We start from the raw sequence: 21,726 nt of genomic DNA, 5'->3' as shown, positions 1-21,726 counted from the left end.
TCGTCTTATCGCTGGCGAATCAAATTACTTTTCTGTGGCTTAACTAAAACCAAAACCGTTTCACTTCAAGCTTATTGTTAACATGCTGTAAAACGTCTTTAATATACATGAGTCAAACATTCAAACGTTATAGCTATGCCCAAGCTTAGCTTAGAATAATATGAAACTCGCTTTTTAGTGAATATGTGCCCTAAACTCCTCCTCTACCAGTAAAACTAGCTTCTTCTCGAAGGGGAGCTTTGTTCGGCTAACCTGCCTTGATAAGTTTCCATACTATTCGACCTTTTCTGTTTGGCTTCAATCACTAGAGCCCTTTCCAAATCGATTTCATTATCAATCTTTTGCTTAAAATTTATCAAAGAACTAAGATAATTCATAATTATGAATCCACTCATCACCAAACCCCTTAATTGCTTTATTTAACTGGTATTTATTCACTGCTAACCCACACATACATTGTTTGTGTACTCGAGTGAGTTCCACTAGCTGTGCAATTATATAATGATTAACGTCCTCCCTCAATTCTTTTGATTTTTTTTGTCCTCTCCTACTTCTTTGATTGAAGATTCAAAGAAATAAAAAAAAATAGTAAAAAATGAATCAAAATTTCGACTCGATAGACAGCTTTTTCAAGAACAATGCTGCCATCGATAACGACTCGAATTATGACATGGAAGCACAAACAAAATCTGTTCGTTCTAATAACATAAATACTTCAAACACAGGAAATGACTCGCTTGCTTCTACAAGCACATCATCAACAATCTATAGACAAGTTTCTTATGAATTACATCAAGTGAACTCTCCTCAACCACTAGCAGTTACCTCTGGTCACCAGCTTAACCATTCATTGAGAGCTATCGAGATTGCATCCATTTGTCTTTGTTCTGTTATTGGAACAGGTTTGTTAGTTGGTTCAGCTAGATTTTTAGCTGCCTCTGGTCCAGTTTCTTTGTTAATTGCCTTTACAATCATGGGTTTTGTAACAGTCCAAGTACTAAACGCTTTGTGTGAAATGTCAACTTATATCCCCATTCCAAATGGCTATTCTGGCTACACTTCTAGATATGTTGATCCCTCTTTAGGCTTTGCATTGGCCTATTGTTATTTATTGGAAAGTTTGGTAGTTGGTCCAAACCAACTAACTGCCGGAGCCTTGGTTATACTGTACTGGGTCGGTAGAAACACTATCAATCCTGCTGTTTGGATAACTGTTTTCTTGACTCTAGTGGTGCTCTTTAACGGGTTTATTAGAATTGGAAAATTTTCTCTCTTAGTCACAGCATTTGTTATCACGAAATTTGTTGTGATCACTGGGGTCATCATATTATTGATCGTAATTATGTTTGGTGGTGCTCCTTCGAACGATGTCATTGGTTTCAGATACTGGAAAGAGAATCCTTTTGCAGAGTATTCTGAAAAAATCGATGGAAGCACTGGCTGTTTTGTATCCTTTTTATCTGTGCTAGTTGGGGCCTCGTTTTCTTATCTTGGAACAGAAACAATTGTGGTAGCTGTTGGAGAATCTGTGAATCCAAGAAGCACAATCCCCAAAGCAAGAAAACTAGTTGCCTACCCACTAATCACTGCTTACATTTCAGTCATTGCTTTGATTGGCTTATGTGTTCCATATTATGATTCAGCTTTGGTTTCTTCAGAGCCTTACTCTTCAGCTGTCGTTGTTGCAATAGAAAACGCTCTCATACAAGTTTTACCTCATATATTCAATGGTGCAATACTAATTTTCGTTTTTTCAGCTGCTACTTCCAGTTTTTATGTTGCAACTCGTGTACTTTATGGCTTATCTGTTTCAGGCGAAAGTCTCAAAATCTTCTCCAAAACAAATAAATATGGAATTCCATATTATGCAGTAATTTTTGTGGCTGTATTTGATTTGCTATCATACATGAACATCACAGAGCAATCCTCCGAGATCTTTGGTTATCTAGTTGACACAACTTCCTCATTTGGTATAATCCTCTGGGATTGCATTTTGTTAACCCATATTTGTTTCATCAAGGCTTTTAAAACTCAAGGTTTGGATAGGAAAAAAGAACTTCATTACTACGCAGCGGGATCTCCATATACCACAATAATCGCATTATGTATATCATTGCTAGTCACCATTATTAAAAACTTTACTGTATTTCTCAGCACAAAAGATGGCTTTCAATATGGAAGCTTTATAAGTGGTTATATCGGAATACCTATATTTCTTTTGATGTTCACTGGCCATAAATTTTACTATAAAACGGAGTTTATAAAATCTGAGGATGCTGATTTATACTTTTATAAAGACTATGTTGATGCTGAAGAAGAAGAGTATAAGAAAAACTTACTAGAAGAACAAGCTAATGTTCTAGAGGACAAATCTTCAAAAGTTTTAAAAATCAAAAAATTGCTTTGGGAATGGTTTATATGAAAAAAAAAAAAAAAAAAATGAGTCCTTTAACCTATCACTCTTTTTTTTTGTTTAGATTTCAATTTCAACAGCCGGTAACATTAGTCCTTATTTTCCTTTATTTCCAGCTATAAAGTAAAAAGACAATACCAATCAAACCGACGACAAGTTAAAATAAAAAGACGATTGGCTAGTTTAGGCAGATGATTGCCCTAAGAAAGAGTCTGTTTTTTTTATTATTTTATGAAATTTTAAATTTTCCTTTTCAGTACTACTAGTTGAGTTATTCTTATACTGAGGTTCATTTGCCGTTTCGTTCTCTTACAGAATATATAGCAATATTATTAGTATTAGTTTGTTAAATAGTTACTTAACTTGTGTTTAATAGGTTTCCTGATTTAATTATACTTGAAATATGTGCCCTTTCCACTTTTTGTTCCAACACCCCCAATTGAGTTTCAGAGCCCTCGTTGAGCAGTTGACAATATACTGTAAATTATATCTAAATAACAGCTAAAAGATACTTTCTTCGTGATATTCTTATTGTAAGTTGGTGAAACGGGTCTGTAGAAATATTCCGACTAAAAGAACTCTCTAATTTTGAACCTTCTTTTTGAATCTTATTCAAAAAATCTACCTCAGTGGTAAGTTCAATAAAAGGTGTTGTGTAAATTAAACATTGTTATGCCATGTATTTTGAAATTTAATATAATAAAACTAACTGAATTTTCCCGGAACCATCAAATACAGGCATTTCAAGAAGAAAACTATGATTTAGTCTTCTTTTTTAATCAGACCCAAAGCAGTTCTGTGACTATTGTTTGTTTTTTTTGCTTTTTTTTTGCAATATATAAATAACTGTATAAATCATTACAATGCAAGTTTTGGAGATCAATTCTGATCATCAAACCTTTTTAAATTTGTTTGAATTTTGAAAACTTTTTCTAAAAATGGATTTTTATAACAAAAGAAATCTGGAAGACTCTCAATGGACAGATATCTATTCCAATAAAAACAATTCAAACAATGAAAGCAGCAGTAAAAACGATCATAGCTCCTTCAAGAGATTTCAGTCCTGTGGACCTCTATCCTTTACCGAAAATAACGATACCCTTTCTATTGCTGCCAACAATCAAACCGAAAATAATAATCAGGAGCCTGCAACAAGGCCTTCAATAGATACCTCAAGCACATCCTCAACGATATACAGACAGGTTTCATACGAGTTACATCAGGTTATATCGGAACAGCCATTGGCAGTGACATCGGGCCATAAACTTATACATTCGTTGAAAGCAAAGGAAATCAGTTCAATATGTCTCTGTACTGTGTTTGGAACTGGATTGATCGTTAGCTCAGCATCATCATTAGCAACAGCAGGGCCTATTTCCCTATTGATTGCATTTAGTATAATGGGATTTGTAACTGTTCAGGTCATCAACTCGCTTGCTGAAATGGCAACATATATACCACTTCCCAACGGTTATTCTGGTTATACGTCAAGATACTTGGATCCCTCTTTAGGGTATGCATTAGGGTATTGTTATCTATTGTCTAACTTGATATGTGGACCAAATCAATTGACAGCCGGAGTCTTGGTTATTCAGTATTGGATTTCGAATGAAAAAGTCAATGCAGGAGTTTGGATCACAATTCTTATGATAATCGTCACTGCTACCAACACCATTCGAGTGGGCAAGTTCGGTGTATTAACAACCGTTATAATTAGCATCAAGTTACTTATATTGATCGGGGTGATAATCTTGTTGTTTTTATTATTTTTAGGGGGAGGACCAAAGCACGATACTATTGGATTCAGATACTGGAAAGACCCTGGGGTTTTTGCCCCATATTCTGATACTTTGGAGGAAAACACTGGAAAGTTTGTTTCATTTTTATCTGTGTTAGTCTCTGCAGCTTATTCATACCTTGGAGCAGAAACTTTTGTTGTTACTGCTGGAGAATCAGTCCATCCCAGAAGAACTATTCCTAAAGCCAGAAAATTGATTATTTATCCATTGGTGTCAATTTATGTAATTACAATCTTATTCATCGGATTGTGTGTTCCATATAACGATGAAAGCTTAGTTGAAATCGAGCCTTATTCATCACCGATTATTATTGCAATTCAAAATGCAAGCATACAAATTCTACCGGATATTTTCAATGCATGCATCTTAATATTTATTTTGTCAGCAGCTATATCAACTTTTTATATCAGCACAAGAGTTTTATATGGACTATCAGTTTCAGGGAGTTGCTTCAAGATATTCTCTAAAACAAGCAACGTAGGTATACCATATTACACCATTGGCTTTGTTACAGTATTCAACACACTAGCATACATGAACACTACCCAGCAATCTAAAGAGGTATTCAATTATCTTGTTGATGCCATTGGATCCCTTGGTTTGATTTTATGGGATTGCATTCTTATGACACATTTGTACTTTATCAAAGCATTTCAAAAACAAGGTTTAAACAGAAAAATCGAGTTAAAATACATTACAGCTGGATCTCCATATACAACCATTGTTGCCTTGGTATTATCAGTGATATTAACACTTATAACCAACTTTACAGTATTCATTGACATAGGAAATGGATTTGATTATAAATCATTCATCAGTGGATACATCGGAATTCCCATTTTTTTTATTTTTTTTATCATCCATAAACTAGTGTTCAAAACTAGTTTCATCAAGCCAGAAGAAACAGATTTGTATTTCTATAAGGACTTTGTTGATGCTGAAGAAGAAGAATACTTAAAGGCTAATGAAAACCAAAAAGATTTTAAAAATAGTAGTGTTTTAAGCCGGATCAGTCGATTCTTCTCAAAGGTCCTAGATTGATTTTGAGCATTTTTTTAGTGCTATTGTATTTGTTAACACTTTTTGTTTCATTTCATTTCCTTTCAGTTCAGTTCAATTTAGTTTATCTTGATTCGATGTGGTTGTTTGTTGTAGTTTATTTTAAGTTAGAATTCTGTATTTATATATAACTGTTAATTATGATTTTATTCTCCAGTTAAAGATAACTTTGTTTCTCAACGATCTAGATCAATCTCAATCTAAAACCCAAAAGATTCTTGTTGTTAACATGAAAAGGTGCAATTATGTTAGGGTGATTGGGAGTTTGGCAGCTCAATGTTTTTGGCCGGTCTGCTTCTTTTTTTATATCAGCTCACGTCATCAGAGCGCAAAACATAAACAGTTCTGCGTATTTTCATGCACATCAAGCTTTTCAATCCAGCTTTTCAGCCCAGCTTTCCACAAACGCTAATCTACTGTGTGTGCATGATTGGTTGGTTCTGCATTTGTTTGTGAATGCAGGCCCTCGCCAAACAGTGCTGACCAGCCAATCACAGCACGTGTGTGGATTATAGCGGTTTTTTCTTTTTTACTCTAATCAAACTTTATGCATGTCTGCTGCATCTAGAGAAAATACCATAAGTTTGGAATTTTCTTGTTTTTTCATATTGATTTGATGACACTGAAATTCATTATCTTTCTGAAAGATGATTATATGGGATTCCCAGTTTTATTGCAAATAACTGCCATTTGGCATGATGGGTAATAGCAATTACTACTGATTTACAGATGAGGTCAATTAAATTGCTGTTAACATCATCTTGATAACATTAGTACTGGGATCGCTGTGTTTTGAAAGGATCCAGATTTTGGTTCTATTGTGACACACACTTTCATGTCGTCAATATTTGTCTTTGAGGTCTGATGAGTTGTTTGCAAATTTTTTTCTGCTTTCTGTTGTTGGACAAGTGTAAGCTGTTGCAGATCAGCAAAAACGGTCACAAATGAAAATTGATTAAGATGAAAACTGATTAAGATGAAAACGAATGTTTATTTATTTATGACAGTGATGGATTGTTGCTTGAAAAAAAAATGTAATTTCTAATAAATCTAAGAGCTTTTTGAAAAAGAAAAATTCTTGGTTTGCTTTCTTTTATAGTACGAATGCTCAAGCTATAAATTTATAAATGGAAGAATAAAACAATAATTAAATAAAAAAACTATTTTAGTTGAAGACACAAAAAAATATATATGACAAAACAAACCAAGAACACTAAATGTAACAGAATAAGAGAAAAATTAATAATCAACAATATGGAATGAATTTTAAAATGATTAGTAATAGATGAAAGAAAACCAAAAATAAAAATAAAAAAGATCTTTATGCTATGACGCTATGACACTATGATAACCACAATCAACCCTTTTTTTGAATTTAATTTTTAAAGTAGAAATAGAAAATAAACCAAAAAATTAATAATGAGAAATGAGAAAGAAATGAGAAAGAAAAAAAAAATTATAATTGGAATTGGAATTTGAATAATAATCAATTTAATAAAGTTAATTAAGTTTAATCAGCTCGACCAAATTATACAACCTGAAATACACCCTCTCTTGACCCAATTAAATCCCCATCTTTATAGCAATGTAACTTAATGAGGTATCTTCCCTTTTTATAAACAATAGCAGAACTCAATTTGGCTTTGAATTGCAATGAGTTGCTAGTTGGATTTGTGTAGCATTCAAGGTAATTTGTAACCAATTCCCTTCTTTGAGTTCCATTTAAAAAATAAACATATTCTAGTTCAGCATAAGCAAACACGTTTGAGTAAGCACTTGAAGTACCTGCTATCACTTCAATATAAGGCAATCTTTGGAATGAAATCATTTGAGAAAACTCTGTGAGATAGTAGTCATAAGTAATAACTTGAGAAATATTCATCAAACTTTTTTCAAACATAGGAAAAATGATTTGTCTTTATCGATAATAATTTGAAAAAAAAATTAATGAAAATAAGCTAAAATTTTGAAAAGAAAAAGGTTTGATTAGAGTTGAATTAAATTGAAAATAAATAAAAGTATTATATTTAAAGAATTAAAATGATTATGAAAAACAGTTGTATCTGATTTGAAATTGGACTTGCAAATTGTTAAATATATTTATAATCTCAATAACATTTTTCTTAAAAGCAGCAACAAATAATCGGAAAACTATTGTATATATATGATTTAAAAAATCACAATATAGCACTTGCAATATAATCAAATCATATATTTTAAACATTAGTTTTGTATATTGTCTTTCAGATTTCTTGTTCTATATTAAATATACCATAATCTAACTGCCCAACACATTGAGGTTAGGTACTATTATGCATAAAAATCCACTAATACGGGTATGTAGTTTGTTATTATTGTTGTGATTTTTAGAAAAAAAAAAATTGTGTTGCTCAAGACAAATTGATGTAAAATACGATTTATTTTTGATTTTCTAATAATCTATTTTTCTAATTTTTATTATTATAATTATTATTATTATTTTGACCGTCCAATGATATGTATTTGTAACATATATCTGGAAAAATTATAGCTGTGGTTCCCAGATAAAGAGTTTAAACATGTCTTACATTATTGCCTAACTAAGGGAAACGAATTTCTACATCAATTTTTTGATTCAACATAATAAAAAGCAGTATATTTATATTTTATTGTCTGTTTCCTGCTGAAATATGAAATTTTGATAATCAGTGGGGCATTTATTTATTGTCAATTAGATTATTACAAGGCCGTTGTTAGCAGCAATTTAACAAAGTTTATATGCTAACCCATTAATTTGGCAAACTGGTAACGAAAAACCGCTTTGGAAAGCAAAAGTATGGTTAAATGAAGGAAAAATCGTATGAATAATCATTAAATTTTTTTGCAATGAAACAGTTGGTTTTGTTGAAAATAGTAGTTTGTGGTATTAATAATCAAAACTACTCTTTTGGATCCACCATAATCCCGTTTTATTTGATGTTTGTCTTTGTAGGTGGATGGAAAACTGGTCGTGTTCCGCTTTGGTGAGCAGATATATAACTTTGACTTTCCCACCAACAGCTCAATATATAATCTAGTGGATATCGTACGCTAAATTATGAAATGGTTAACGATTTGATTTGGCTAGCTGTGGCATTAACCAATCGAACTAGTTGGCTGATGTGAGTACAGCTTATAAGGGTTTCCAATGCCCTTTCTATAATTAACTAGGATGATAGATACTACACTCTACATATATTACTACACTCTAAATATATTACTTCACCTCTTACTACAGAGAATGATACTAGTGGGTTATGTTGAGACCGATGGAACAATCGATTAACTTAACATAAGACTGGTAAATAGCTACTTGTATTTGGTACAGTAAACTTATTGTTATGCTATGTGTGAAAACCTAATCATTTTTGATTGTATGAAAGGTGGTTTCTGAAATCTTTTAGTAAAAACTAGGTTGTCTCAAATTACAAAAACATAGGTTGGAGAAAGTGATGATGTATAAAGTTTTCCAGTAAACAAGTGATGCAACTTGAAAGTATGAAAGTATGAAAATTTTGGTTTTGCTAACCCAAATCTGCAGAAAGAGAAACATGTGAACAGCGAGTGTAATACTGAATTGAACCATTCAAAAAACGTAATTGGTCATCTTTTTTCAGCTGGATGAACACACGAAAATCGTATAGATCATTTGAATTCTTTGAATGGGCTGCTTTTCTCAGTCATTTTGGCGAGTTTTGATAGTGTTTGTTTTCAATCAAAGAAACATCAACAGGATAGAGCACCAAAACAACAAAATTATGAAATTCTAAAAAAAAGTTTAAAATTTGCAAAGTTGAACCAAAGTTAGACAACAATAGATTATTCAAAATAATCGACAATCAGCAAAGTGTGATACAACAAGCTGATAATTAATTAATATTAATTAAGCGTAGTTTATAATTTACAATTTCAGCTTGAACAATAGGAAACTCCAGACAGATCTAAAATTAGAAGCCAGAGTTGAGCTATTGTGCTTGAGCTGACTTAACACTGTCGCTTTTTCTTCGTTCTGCGAGACTCCTATTGCCCCAGCCTATAAGATAGCGCACTTTAGTGTAGCACGATACAAATAACGATAAATAGAAACAACCTAATATCCCTTGAATCTTCTAGAAGACTGTTTAGCTTATCAACTAAGTTAGAGTTATGAGCTGAAACGGATCAAAGCTGATTAATTTCTACTTCTTTTGTAATCTATTTTAATCAGACTCTGCTAGAGAAAAGTAAACAAATACCACACATGCTATATAAGTAATTATAGTTCCATTTATATTTAAATAAAAAAACTGCGTACATGCTTCAATATAATAAAGGGTTCGACCTAGTGCTTTAACTCAGTTTATATTTATCCTTAGTTTCTCACCAAGTACTAATCACCTACTTATCAAGCACAGAAAGATCAATAGAAACAATATGAAAACAAAAAGGGAACTAAAAATAAAAGTTTTTTCCAGGATGTCAACAATGAACAGCAAAATTAGTCAGAATCAGATCAATTATTCTGAATTCATTTTTTTGAATTCGTTTTTCTGAATTCACGTTCAATTCACCACTTTCAATTCCACCAAATTGTTTTTAACTCATCTTTTTGGATCAGATCAATTGTACCACAGAACTGGATCGGAAAAAGCTTTTGTCGCCAACACTGTGGATCTCTAAGAGTTACCCTCCAACCACTAATTTCCTGTTCCAAATTGACGACTGTTTATATTTGATGATAATATTTGATGTTGATATTCGTCTAATAAGATTCAGAATCTGACTATTAGCACTGCTTCCTTTTTGTATTTAGTTCGTAGAAAACCTTTTTAAACATTGTAAAGGAAATGTATAAACAGAAGTTTTGCAGCGTTCGACCAAATTTTACAACTTTTCATCTCTTCTGATGTTTTGGTAATGAATTTCAAGCCCAAATGATCACCTTTCCAAGATATTCTATCACCAAATACCTTCGACTAGCCAATTGCTTAGCTTTTTTTGCTGGGCTTTAATCATCGATCATGGACCGCAATGGGCTTCTATTTCTGTTTGCCCCAAGCTGATCATTCTGGTGGTTTGCAAATGTTTATAAATATCCAGGGTTTCTTCTCTTTCCATACCTTCCCATCCACTCGTTTTAGAGAAAAGATCAAATTACAAATTTTACTATTCCGCAAAGCAATCCAGAAAACTAGAGGCTCACCATCAACAATCCATTTCAAACACATTGTTTTCCAAAAATTATAATGTCTCTCTTGAAACTTTCTTTGTTTTTCAGCTTACTTTTCAGCTCTGTCTTCGGCGCTTATATTCCACCAAGCCCTTGGTCGACTTTAACTCCAACAACCACCTTATCCGATGGTATAACTGACTATTCTTCCACCTTTGGTATTGCTGTTTCAAGGATCACAACTGCATTAACAAGTACAGCCGGCCTCCAAAAAAGAGCCGAAGATGAAACCAAAACTCCAATAATCTCTTTTCCAGTTATTACAGGCTCCTCTGAAATTGAAGAAGATTCACTTTTAAATCCATTGCAACAAAATGAAAATGGCCACATTGAATTTGTTCCCAATGAGGATTCTTCATCTGCTGAATTAGTCAAAAGAGATGATTCTACAACTACTTACTACTTCACTACTCCAACTCAAACCACTTCAACCACCACTTTCCAATTCAAATACACAAATTCTGCATCTGACACACCTTCACAAAGTGAATCATCCACATCCACATCCACTTCTACCAGTAATGTCATCAAATATCATGCCTGTGGATCGGAAAGCACTTTATCAATGACTTTATTCGGCTCAGTTTTAACTGACTCTTTAGGCAGAATTGGTGCCATTGTTTCAAATAGACAATTTCAATTCGATGGTCCACCACCACAAGCTGGTACTATTTATGCTCTTGGTTGGTCTATTAGTAAAGACGGCTATTTAGCTCTTGGCGATAACGATGTCTTTTATAAATGTCTTTCCGGAAACTTCTACAATCTTTATGATGAATACATTGGTTCTCAATGTACCCCCATTCATTTAGTTGCAGTCGCTCTACAGCAATGCTAAAGTTCAAAGGCTCATCACAATATTTAAAAAAAAAATTAAAAAATTATAGAACAATTCTTTTTTTGTTTTCTCCTTGTTTCCTTACCCTTTATTTTATTTTTCATTTTACTTGAAATTATGGTTGGTTTTTTTTAATTGCTTTCTTTTTTATTTTTATTTTTTATTTTGTTTCGTGTTTCTTGTTTTTATAGCACATTACTTTTGCAAGTAGGTGGTCTTCAAAATTACTTATATTTTAGAAAAACAAAGATAAAAACACTTGTTGGCTAGGTGGCTGTTTTTTTGACTTAATGGTTTTTAACGTTTTTATAGTTTTCTATTCCTATATTTCTACTTTTACTATAATCCTATAATTAATCATTTCTCTAATGTAAACGCTTCAAAACAAATCCCGGGTTGAGTTCAAACACGCGTCTTCCAAAGTTGATGTGCATATACACACATATATTATTTCCAAATACAGCCGGGCCCTCACAACCCTTCGGTTAAAAACAATTGCCCAGGTTTCTCTCGTATGTTTTCGCACCACCCCAGAATCCACTCTGATTGGCTGCATGTGACCGACTTCGACAAATGAATAAGGCTGATGATTTCAATTTGTTGTTGGGTTTTGTGTACGTATTCTTCATTCTCTATTGTTCAATTATTCGACCTTTTTTTTTGGTTCTCTTTTTTTTTATATTCCTTGTAATTTTTTTTTGCAAGATAATGTCAACAATAAAGTCCAGAATCTTATCAAAATCGGAGATTGAACACAGAATAGCGACTGGAGATGCCATAGTGATATATCAAGACAATGTTCTTAAACTAAACAAATGGATCGATAAACATCCCGGTGGTGATAAAGCTGTTTACCATCTAATTGGCAGAGATGCGACCGACGAAATGATATCCTATCATTGTGATGGAACTCAATCCACTTTTCTACGTTGGTCTATAGGAAAAATCGATCATAAATATAAGTGGGAAAATTTCCTACCTCCAATTCAAGGTGGAATCTACAGGACTTATGAAGAACAGAATCAACAAAATGATTCAGAAACCTCAACTTTAACTGCCTCATGTACCGATTCTTCCACAGGTTCATTATCTACCTCAACCGTTGTTTCCGATCTGGATACCGGAACTAATGGAACTAATATCAAATTGGACAATGAATTTGATAATAAAATTTCAAATCTTAGAAACACAAAAAAGCCAGCTCCAATAGGAACCTCATCTGTTAAAATTATACCCAAGGCTCCTCAATGTGAAATTTTAACAAAAGAAAAGTTTTATTATTTTGAAAAGCGTGTAATCAGAGATCCAGAAGATGTAATCGATAACTATGATAACGATCTAGCTATACAAGACTTGAATTCAATTCCATCACTAGACTACAAAACCCAGGAGTTTTTATCGAAAAAATACAATCAACTACATGAAAATGTTATTGCTCAAGGTTTCTATCAATGCAATTATTGGTGTTATTTCAAGGAATTTTGTAGGATATCTTCACTAATGATGTTTTCTGCTTCTTTATTCAAAACCAATCATTTATTTTTTTCTGCTGTACTACTAGGTGCTGCATGGCAGCAAATGACTTTTATTGCTCATGATGCTGGTCATATATCGATAACACATAATTATCAAATCGATAACCTTATTGGGATGACTGTCGCTGATTGGTTTGGTGGGCTATCCTTAGGTTGGTGGAAGCGTAACCACAATGTCCATCATTTGATCACAAATGATCCTATTCATGATCCAGATATTCAGCACTTACCTTTTTTTGCGGTATCAACAAGACTCTTTAAAAATGTTTATTCGACTTATTACGATAAGTATCTATATTACGATAAAGCTGCTCAATATTTTATAAAATTTCAAGATTATTTATACTATCCTGTTCTATGTTTTGGCAGATTCAATCTTTACAGGTTATCCTGGACTCATCTTTTGCTCGGTTTAGGTCCAAGAAAAGGCAAAGCTGCTTGGTTTCGTTACTATGAATTACTAGGTTTATCCTTTTTTTTCTATTGGTTTTTTTATTTGATAGTTTATTCTCGTATTGATGGTTGGGGTGCAAGACTACAATATGTTCTAGTATCTCATATAACTACAATGGTTGTTCATGTTCAAATTACTCTATCTCATTTTGCAATGTCAACCTCCGATTTAGGTGTTTCTGAATCATTTGTTTCAAAACAACTAAGAACAACGATGGACGTAGACTGTCCTGAATGGTTTGATTACTTTCATGGTGGTTTGCAATACCAGGCTATACACCATCTTTTCCCCAGAGTTCCAAGACATAATTTTAGAAAGCTTCAACCTTTGATCATCGATTTTTGTAATGAAGTTGGTCTTAAATATACTATCTATGGTTTTGGAAAAGGTAATAAAGAGGTTATTAATAAATTAGGTGAAATCGCTAGGCAGGCTAAAATTTTGGCTGATTGTACAAAGAGCATGAAAAAAGAAGCACAAGGTTTTAAGAGACCATGATTTAACACTAATTATTTTCATTAAATAAAGAAACATTAGATAAAAGAATTTTCGTCAAAAAAATATATATTTATATACTTATTTTATAGATATTACAATAAAAACTTCATTTTCATTAGAAACAGCAAAGCAATCAAAAAAAGTAAAAACAAAAATAAAAAATAACATAACCAATTATTAAAATATAAATCATTAAATGATCAACTATCACTTTTTCCCAATTGCACCATTTGTAAGATAAACACACCAGTCTTTAAGTCCAAATGAAGATGGAGGCTCATGTTGCTGCTGTTGTTGTTGTAGGTGTTGATCACTATCGGATGAGCTCGTGTTCAAAGTTTGTAATAAGTTGAGTCCATCTTGAGGGTTTTGAGGGTTTTGTGGATTTTGAGGCATAGGTTGGAAATTTCCATAGGGATCAACAGGCATTTCTTGAAAAAATTGCATATTTTGTTTTTTTAAGCTATTAAGGAAACTTTCTGTTTTTTGAAAATCTATATTTTCATTATTCATATTTTGATCCATAAATTGATTTGACATATAATTAAAGTCATCAAGTTCAGGAAACAATTGTGTGGGTTCCCAATTTTGAGGAGGATCCGTTAATTGGGTAACATTCCACATCAAACCATAATCACCCCATGAATTAATAGATTCCACGACAGAATTTGGTTGATTACCAATAGTGTCATCTTCATATATAGTTTCAACCAAATTATTATTGCCAAAAACTTGACTAGATGGATCGACAACAGGCATGGGAGGTTTGTTTTGAGAAAATCCGTCATTGTTAGAATTGTATAATAAACCAGTGTTATTCTTATTAAAATCGGAACCATTATTGTTGACTGTGTTGATATTTTCATGAGAAAGTAAATTACTTGGGGTAAATCCCAAATTTCTTTCATATTCCACACTACTAGCTTGAGGTTGTTGAATAACTGGTCGATCTGGATAATTATTAGCTAGAGGTTGATTGATATAGTAATTCTGAGCATCATGAGGTAATTTAGTATCAGGTTGTTGATAGTATTGTGTCTGTGGTTGATTGTTCATAAAGGTATTGTGGTGAACTTGCTCTGGATGTTGGGGCTGTATTACATGTTGCTCTAGCTGTCCTGTTTGATTAGGCTGATTCTGAGCTCCATAAATGTTAGAATTTGGAATTGGTAGTGTTTGGTTTGATGGAAGAATGCTAGGCTGTGTCTGCTGATATAAATTTGTATTCTCCACAGGTTGTTGGGGTTGATAAGATGTATTTTGAATTGGGTTTTGATTTTGAAATTGTTGAACATTATTTTGATTTGAAAAGGACTGAGGCTGGTATTGAGGTTGTCCATTAAATACATATTGTACACTCGCTGGTTGTTGTTGTTGTTGTTGTTGTTGTTGTTGTTGTTGTGGTTGAGAAAAACTTGTTTGATTTTGTTGATAACTGGAGTTCCATTGTTCATTGCCTACAGCTTCATTAGAAACGGGTTTATAGGCCGGAGCTGTGGGCTCATCTCTTTTGTAAATAGCAGGATGAGAAGATTGATAACTTGGAGATTTTTGATGATTGGTGGTTTCATCTTTAGGTGTTTCTTCTGATGGAGATTGGTCTCCTGGAGAATGATCTCTAGAACTATCCTTTTGTTCATCATTTTCTTCAAAGTTTGGACCCAATTGACGTTTATAATTATTCACAATATCTTCAATGCTGAAGCCTCTCTTTTGGCTTCTGCGTCCACTGGACTTTAATTTGGTAGCGTCGTCTTGTTTGGGAAGGAGATTTCTATTATTTCTAACAAAATCTCTAACGATTTTTTTTCTTAACAAAGCATTTCTCTTGACTGCTTCAAATATTTTCAAGAGAATTTTAGCCAATTCCCAAGTTTTAGTACATTGTTCAACAAAAGAATAACATTTTTTAAAATAAAGATTTGCGATTTCTTTTATTTGGTCGTTTTTGGAGTCAATATGATAAACAAATATAATACAAGCATAGAAAATGCTGTAAAGAATAAAGCCATTTGCATGACCAAGGTCATTATGTTTAATGATATCTTCAACAATTTGTGTTAATTGAATAGCAGAATAAAATGCAATATTTTCATTTATATCGATACGGTTATTTCTTTTTTTATAAAGTTTATTTTTAGACTGTCTTCTGAGGAAAGAAGAGCGATGAAGAAGACAAACGACAGTAAAGTAGTTGATGTATAGCAAAGCACCAAGTAAATTGTATCTCATTCTAGTGTAATGTAGTTCAGCTGGCAAGTCTTTGATCCATTGAGTCAATAGTCTGTCAAATGAACCAATTTTTTCAGCTTTATCGTTTCTTTGTTCTGCTTTAACAGAGAATATTTCTTTCATGATCAAACCTAGAATCATATATAAAGTGGAGTATTTGATGAAAAAGATTGCTTTTGATTTTTCGACTTGTCTTATAGGTTCCAAACCCAAACCGGGGTCAGTATCGTCAAAATCGTCAACAGTTAGCATTTTAACATCACAGTCAACTAAATCGATACAATAGGGTCTTCCAAAGACTAAAGACAAGGCTCTATCTCTAATAAACAAGTACCACCAAATGATTTTCCAGCATTTTTTTTCGGAGAGACTCATGTTGGAGTCAGAAACCGATCTTTGAAAGCCAAAACCTTGAGCTACAGTAATGGCAATTCTGTTCCAGTAAAAGGCGTTACTAGTAACATCATCAGGTCCTTCCCAATACCAGCCAAATAAAATCAAGGATTGAACGATTGCCAAAGGATCTTTTTCATAGTTTGATTCGTATAGTGCTTTTGCTCTTTGAAAAAAGGTTGAGCTAGCTAGGTCGTTTTTACCTTGAGAATCCTTTAATAAATCGTTTGTGCAAACTCTTGAGCCAGCCAATAACATACTTTGTAGTAGTAATAGAGAGGGAGGGTTTTTCGGGTCATTAAATCTAGCCATGAACCAGCTTTCATTTATTACTGGAGTGACTTGGTGAATGTGATCGAAATAGGCCTTGATTATATCCAAAGTTAAAGCTTTTGTTGGTAGTAGAAAAGCACCACGCAATTTAAGGATTTCTAGCTCTACAGTGTCGATGTTTTCTGAATTGATGAATCTATTAAAGCCGGTAATGGTGTAGTGGCTCAATTTATTTTGTTTAGTTTCTTCAGTGATTAGTTTGAAGTTGGAGGTTGAGCCGTAGAATGAGATGCCATTGGTGCCACCATTTGCTTTTGATTCCTTGAATATTTTTCCGTTGTAGGTCATTGCCCATTCAGCAGCATTTTCCTTTGAGATGGCAGCCACAGGGTCTCTTTTTGTATTGTTGGCAGAGTTGGCAGCATTTGTTTTCCTTTTTTTGGGAGGAGGAGGGTTTGGAGGGTTGGATGTGGACAAATCGTTTTTTTTTGTGTTGGTAGAGGTTTTGTTGGTAGTGGAAGTTTTATTTGTGGATGTGGTTTTATTATCAAGAGATTTAATGGGAATTTCGATTGAAGGATTTTTGTTTTGGATGATATTGTCAGTGGTAGGAGCGGTTGAGTTTGAGGTAGTGGAAGTGGAAGTGGATATAGTTTGGTTAGGTGGATCATTTGAGTCATTTTTATTTGTAATTGAGTGTTTATTATTAGCGTTAGTTTTGGTGGAAATGGTAGAAGTGGTGGTATTGGTGGTGGTGGTGGTATTGGTGATGTTGGAGAAGGAAGATGTGTTGTTAGTGGAGTCAGTTTTTTTTGATTTTGAGGATTTGGGGTCGTTTAAAGTGTTAATTCTGTTGATGTGAGGAATGATTTTTTGTTTTTTTCCTCTTTTTTTAGTTGTTTCAGGGAATGAGCAATCGCATCTGAAAGTGACACAATTGGTGCAAGGGATTCTGATCATTGCATCACAACGAACTTTTCTTGCATGGCAGACTTTGCAAGCTCTAGCAGACCTTGGTCTTTTATATTTCATGGTGAAGGAAGGTTTTTTTTTTGTCTTATTAGGGGCAGCGTTGGGATCTGTGGTGGATCCAATGTTTTTATCAGTGTCGTTGTTATTAGTGGTTGTGGGATCAGTGGGATCAGTGGGATCAGTTGGAGCATTGAGAGTAGTGTTTTGGGGGCTATTGGTGGTGGTGGTAGAGGGAGAGTTTGATTTGGATTGATCAGAGAGGTGTGTGGGTATAGAGATTGAGTTTTTTTCAGATGGAGGAAAGATGGTACTTTTTTTGTCCAATGGGATGGTGTGGTCCATGCTTTGGTTGAAATTGTGGTTGTTGTTTAAGTCAGAGAAGGAAGTATTTGATGGTGGAATAATTTGAGGTTGAGGTTGGGATTGGGAGAGCTCTGACGCATGAAGAAGATTAGCAATTGAATTTGAGTGGGAGGGATACTGGTTGATATTATGGTTAGAATTGGGAATTGAATCTAGATTTGAGGTTGAGTTGTGGTTTGAAATGTGGTTTGGAGTGTGGTTGTGAAGAATGTTTGAAAAAGAGCTGGGAGAGATTCTGTTCTGCACATTGGAATAGGAAGGAAGATTGGGGTCAGCGAGAACAGTGCTGGATGAAGAAGCAGACAGTATATGGTTGTTCTGGGGCTGGTTGGGATCAATGTTGGAGTGGTCTTCAGACATTTCGAGAAAGGATATGGAGACGAGAGTATAATATAAAATAAGGCAGAAAAGCACAAGAGGGCCGTAATGGTGTTGATTATATCAGGTCTGAAGGGACCAGAGGGAGATCAATGAATAAGACTGTCAATGAATAGGACTGCTCGAGCCGTAGAAAAGACGAGGTAGAAAAATCTGCGGATGCAAAAATGAAACTGAAGAAAAGAACGAGTTTCGCTGGGCTTTTAAATAAAAAAACCAAGGGCGCACTACAAATGCTTTAAAAGCGAGGGAAGATCGAGTTTCTTGGGGCTTGAGGCAGATGCTAAAAAGCTGAAGGGCTTTCTGGTGATGGCAAAACAGGCAAAGAGAAAGAAAAAAACAAAAGCAAAAAACGAAACCAAACAGAACAGAACGAAAAGAAAAGCAGGGAATTTCAAAGCCAAAATGCAAATTCCTTTTTGAGCACGAGAAAGCTGGAGCAGAGCGCTTTTTGGCCATTCTCCAACTCTGCGTTTTTTCTCGGTGCAGCCACACAGCGCTCTGCCGCGGAAGCCTGCTTTTTTAGCCGAAATGTTAATGGTCTCTGCTGGCCTGAACCCTACGTGCGCCCTGCTGCACGCACCCACACGTCCACCAGCCGCACTTGCGCAATCGGGACTGCTGTCCAAGCGGCCGTGAGCTTGGCAGCGCTGTCTTGTTGCATATACGCGTGCGTCTTGCAACGTGTGTGTTACTGTGCTTGTCAAGACGCCGGTGCTCAGCATATATGTGCCTGGCTCCACTTCTCCGCTTGCCAGCCAAGGTTTCTTTTCAGTCCCAACTGTTTGTTCTCGGCCTTATCTCAGCCAGGCAAAATTCCCTTCATCTGCTTTTTGACCAGGGGTGATCACGTATTCGGTCAGTGTGTGCGACTCGCCAGCTGGTCCACGGCTGGCTGGCCAATCATGGTCACGCGCGTTGCTCGCTACCACAAACCCTAAAATTGCTTTTGTTCGGTATTTTCTCTCTGTTTCAGCGCTGCCCTAGCAATGGCCGCCTTCACTTCCGGCTCCCAACTGCCGCTCGCTGGAGTGCTGATAGAACGGTTTCCTTCAGCGGACCAACTGCTTGGCTCGTTTTGTTCCGAGTTTGAAAGCGCACAATCTATTGTAATCTCCCTGGTGTTGGATCAAATTCGGGTCCATTCTACGGCTCGCAGTCGGCTCTTTCTCTGTTACCCGCTTGTGTATCAAGAAGCCGCTTCTCCATGCATTAAGCACCAAACCCTATTTTTTACCGAGAAAGGAACCACCCAAAAACAGACAATAACAGCAGTATAATAGACATACTCAAAAAAACTGTAGGATCAACACGTAATTTAGTGAATATTTTAATGGGAGATTAAATGGGGAGATTTAATGGGTAGGTTTACTCTTTTCTCAACTCGTTTTCTTTTTGCTTTGCTTTTGCTTTTGCTTTTGCTTTTGCTTTTGCTTTTGCTTTTGCTTTTGCTTTTTATCCTTATCTCTATCTAAATCTCTATCTAAATCTCTATCTTTAAAGCTTTTTTAAAATCAAATATGAAATTTGATTGATTCATTCTCGTGAGACAGCTTTTTTGGTTTCTTATTCAATTAATCACGTATTTATTAACACTGTTGATATTATTCAGCTTCCGTTTTCGTTCAAATTATAGTTTTCAATAAAACATTAAAATCAATTTAATGCACTTATCCAGCTGATTTTTCTCTTAAAATTTCAATGAAACTTGAATAAATTTAATTTAAAATATTAATTATATAAAGAAAATATGATTTCACTAAATTATTACATTATTACAGTAATATATTAATTTAATTATCAATAATTATCTAATTAGATAATTATTGATAATTAATGATAATTTTATTTTAAATCTTCAACTGTGTGTTTTGTTTCAATTTTTTTGTAATTTATAATTATTTCATTATTTCATTATTTTATTATTTCTTCACCTACTTACCCAATCACTTAAATAAATTTTAAAACTAATATCTCTCACTCACTACAATTCCTTTTCGCTTCCATTTATTATTCCTTTTTATTCCCATTAACTTCCTGTTTATTCCTGTTTATTATTTTCATTTATTTTTCTTATTTATCAAAAACAATCTACACCGTCTATACAATCTACATAATTTATATTATTTACTATCATCCGATACTTCAAACAATTTAAAACACTCTTAGAATATCCCCAACTTTATCTCCTTATTTATTTCTATTTCCATCAACTATCCACCATTGAAATCCTTTCCGTATTCTGCTACACTGTTTCAATCCAATTTGTTAAATTCTCAGTTTAATTTTTTTTCTTTCTTCAAGTTGACACCTAAATAATTACTCTCTTTCTCCAACTACCATCTGTATGATTATTTATACATATACAACTATAAAACTAAACCTTACCTTTCTTAAAGAATTTTCTTGTCAAACATAAACACCAAAATGTCACATATATTTTTGTGCCAAAATCAATCCTGTTCTCTTTCTATATCTCCATATCTCAATATTTTATTTCAATTCAATCTCTCAATCTCTCAACCTCTCAATACCTTAATCACTTCTTCTCATCCAGCATCCCTAACCTGCCTCAATATATTTCTGTTACTTTGCTTTCATTTCTACAAAAAGCTTATTCTCCATTCGATTTATTATTGTCTTGAAAACCTTTCCAAATCGGGAAAACGCTACCTATTCCCGTTAAGACCCACAATTCCCACTTACAAAACTCAACTCAAAACCCAAACTTCAAAAATAAACCCTCGTTCAAAACAGACTTCCAATCATCTCGCTCTTATTCTTGTTTCTCCCAATATCAACGCCTGCTTTCCCATTAACACCATTCCTGACGCTCAAAACTAAGGTCCTTGTACTGCAGGTTTGAGTTACCAATATTATAACACCCGTAGCTTTAAAAAAAGGGGATCCTGGGTCAGAGGACAAGTCTGTGGAAAGTGGCAACTTTTTGCGTGCTTTTCCGTACTACCTTTGAGGTGTTTAGCTTGCTTTTCATAACATTGCAGTGCATGCGTTTGGCAGCTTCCATTGCTACTTCCAACACGTGCCGAACATCCGCTGAATCGGGATCTCTTTTTAAAGTTTATTTTTGGGCATTTGGTTCCAAATGTCGGTTCATAAAATCCTTATTAGCCTCGCCCTTCATTTTCTCTTCTTCCCGTCCTAACATGTCCCGATATACCCCAACACGACCCACTCTCCATCCACTATTAGCCACTATTAGCCACTGGTAGCCAGTATCATCTTATAATGTTCCAATAATCATTTTAATAGTCACTTTAATAATCACTTT

At 34.1% G+C, this 21,726-nt stretch overlaps 6 protein-coding genes across 6 annotated transcripts; 4 read left to right on the top strand and 2 right to left on the bottom strand.

Annotated features, from left to right (window-relative positions):
- Positions 1–155: 155 nt before the first annotated feature.
- Positions 156–2,459, top strand: ASCRUDRAFT_105181 (uncharacterized protein). The gene has a single exon (XM_020188614.1). It carries the CDS (start codon positions 596–598, stop codon positions 2,420–2,422), a length of 1,827 nt encoding a protein of 608 aa, XP_020050729.1. The 5' UTR covers positions 156–595; the 3' UTR covers positions 2,423–2,459.
- Positions 2,460–3,085: 626 nt separating this feature from the next.
- On the top strand, positions 3,086–5,253 carry ASCRUDRAFT_79264 (uncharacterized protein; the record flags this gene model as incomplete). The annotated part of the gene is made up of 2 exons (XM_020194358.1): positions 3,086–3,220; positions 3,475–5,253. 2 exons carry the CDS (start codon positions 3,086–3,088, stop codon positions 5,251–5,253), a joined length of 1,914 nt encoding a protein of 637 aa, XP_020050728.1.
- A 1,546-nt stretch (positions 5,254–6,799) lies between these two features.
- On the bottom strand, positions 6,800–7,171 carry ASCRUDRAFT_6242 (uncharacterized protein; the record flags this gene model as incomplete). Its single annotated transcript, XM_020191301.1, has 1 exon — positions 6,800–7,171. One exon carries the CDS (start codon positions 7,169–7,171, stop codon positions 6,800–6,802), a length of 372 nt encoding a protein of 123 aa, XP_020050727.1.
- A 3,057-nt stretch (positions 7,172–10,228) lies between these two features.
- ASCRUDRAFT_74048 (uncharacterized protein) lies at positions 10,229–11,468 on the top strand. Its single transcript, XM_020192533.1, has one exon. The coding sequence runs from the start codon at positions 10,515–10,517 to the stop codon at positions 11,334–11,336; it is 822 nt and encodes a 273-aa protein (XP_020050726.1). The 5' UTR covers positions 10,229–10,514; the 3' UTR covers positions 11,337–11,468.
- A 576-nt stretch (positions 11,469–12,044) lies between these two features.
- Positions 12,045–13,823, top strand: ASCRUDRAFT_30112 (sphingolipid delta8-desaturase; the record flags this gene model as incomplete). The annotated part of the gene is made up of 2 exons (XM_020190163.1): positions 12,045–12,417; positions 12,538–13,823. 2 exons carry the CDS (start codon positions 12,045–12,047, stop codon positions 13,821–13,823), a joined length of 1,659 nt encoding a protein of 552 aa, XP_020050725.1.
- A 1,800-nt stretch (positions 13,824–15,623) lies between these two features.
- Positions 15,624–17,753, bottom strand: ASCRUDRAFT_16880 (uncharacterized protein; the record flags this gene model as incomplete). The annotated part of the gene is made up of 2 exons (XM_020189458.1): positions 15,624–16,917; positions 17,197–17,753. Coding segments are annotated over 2 exons (1,851 nt in total), but the record flags the coding sequence as incomplete, so codon positions are not given.
- Positions 17,754–21,726: the final 3,973 nt, after the last annotated feature.

The sequence above is a fragment of the Ascoidea rubescens genome (genome assembly GCF_001661345.1).
Source record: "Ascoidea rubescens DSM 1968 unplaced genomic scaffold ASCRUscaffold_1, whole genome shotgun sequence".
NCBI classification, from domain to species: domain Eukaryota; kingdom Fungi; phylum Ascomycota; class Saccharomycetes; order Ascoideales; family Ascoideaceae; genus Ascoidea; species Ascoidea rubescens.
Note: the sequence above shows the minus strand (reverse complement) of the source record. Positions and strands in the feature narration are given on the sequence as shown.

Excerpts from the sequence above, each read along its gene's own strand:
- ASCRUDRAFT_105181 (XM_020188614.1), top strand. The coding sequence starts at position 596 with ATGAATCAAAATTTCGACTCGATAGACAGCTTTTTCAAGAACAATGCT.
- ASCRUDRAFT_74048 (XM_020192533.1), top strand. The coding sequence starts at position 10,515 with ATGTCTCTCTTGAAACTTTCTTTGTTTTTCAGCTTACTTTTCAGCTCT.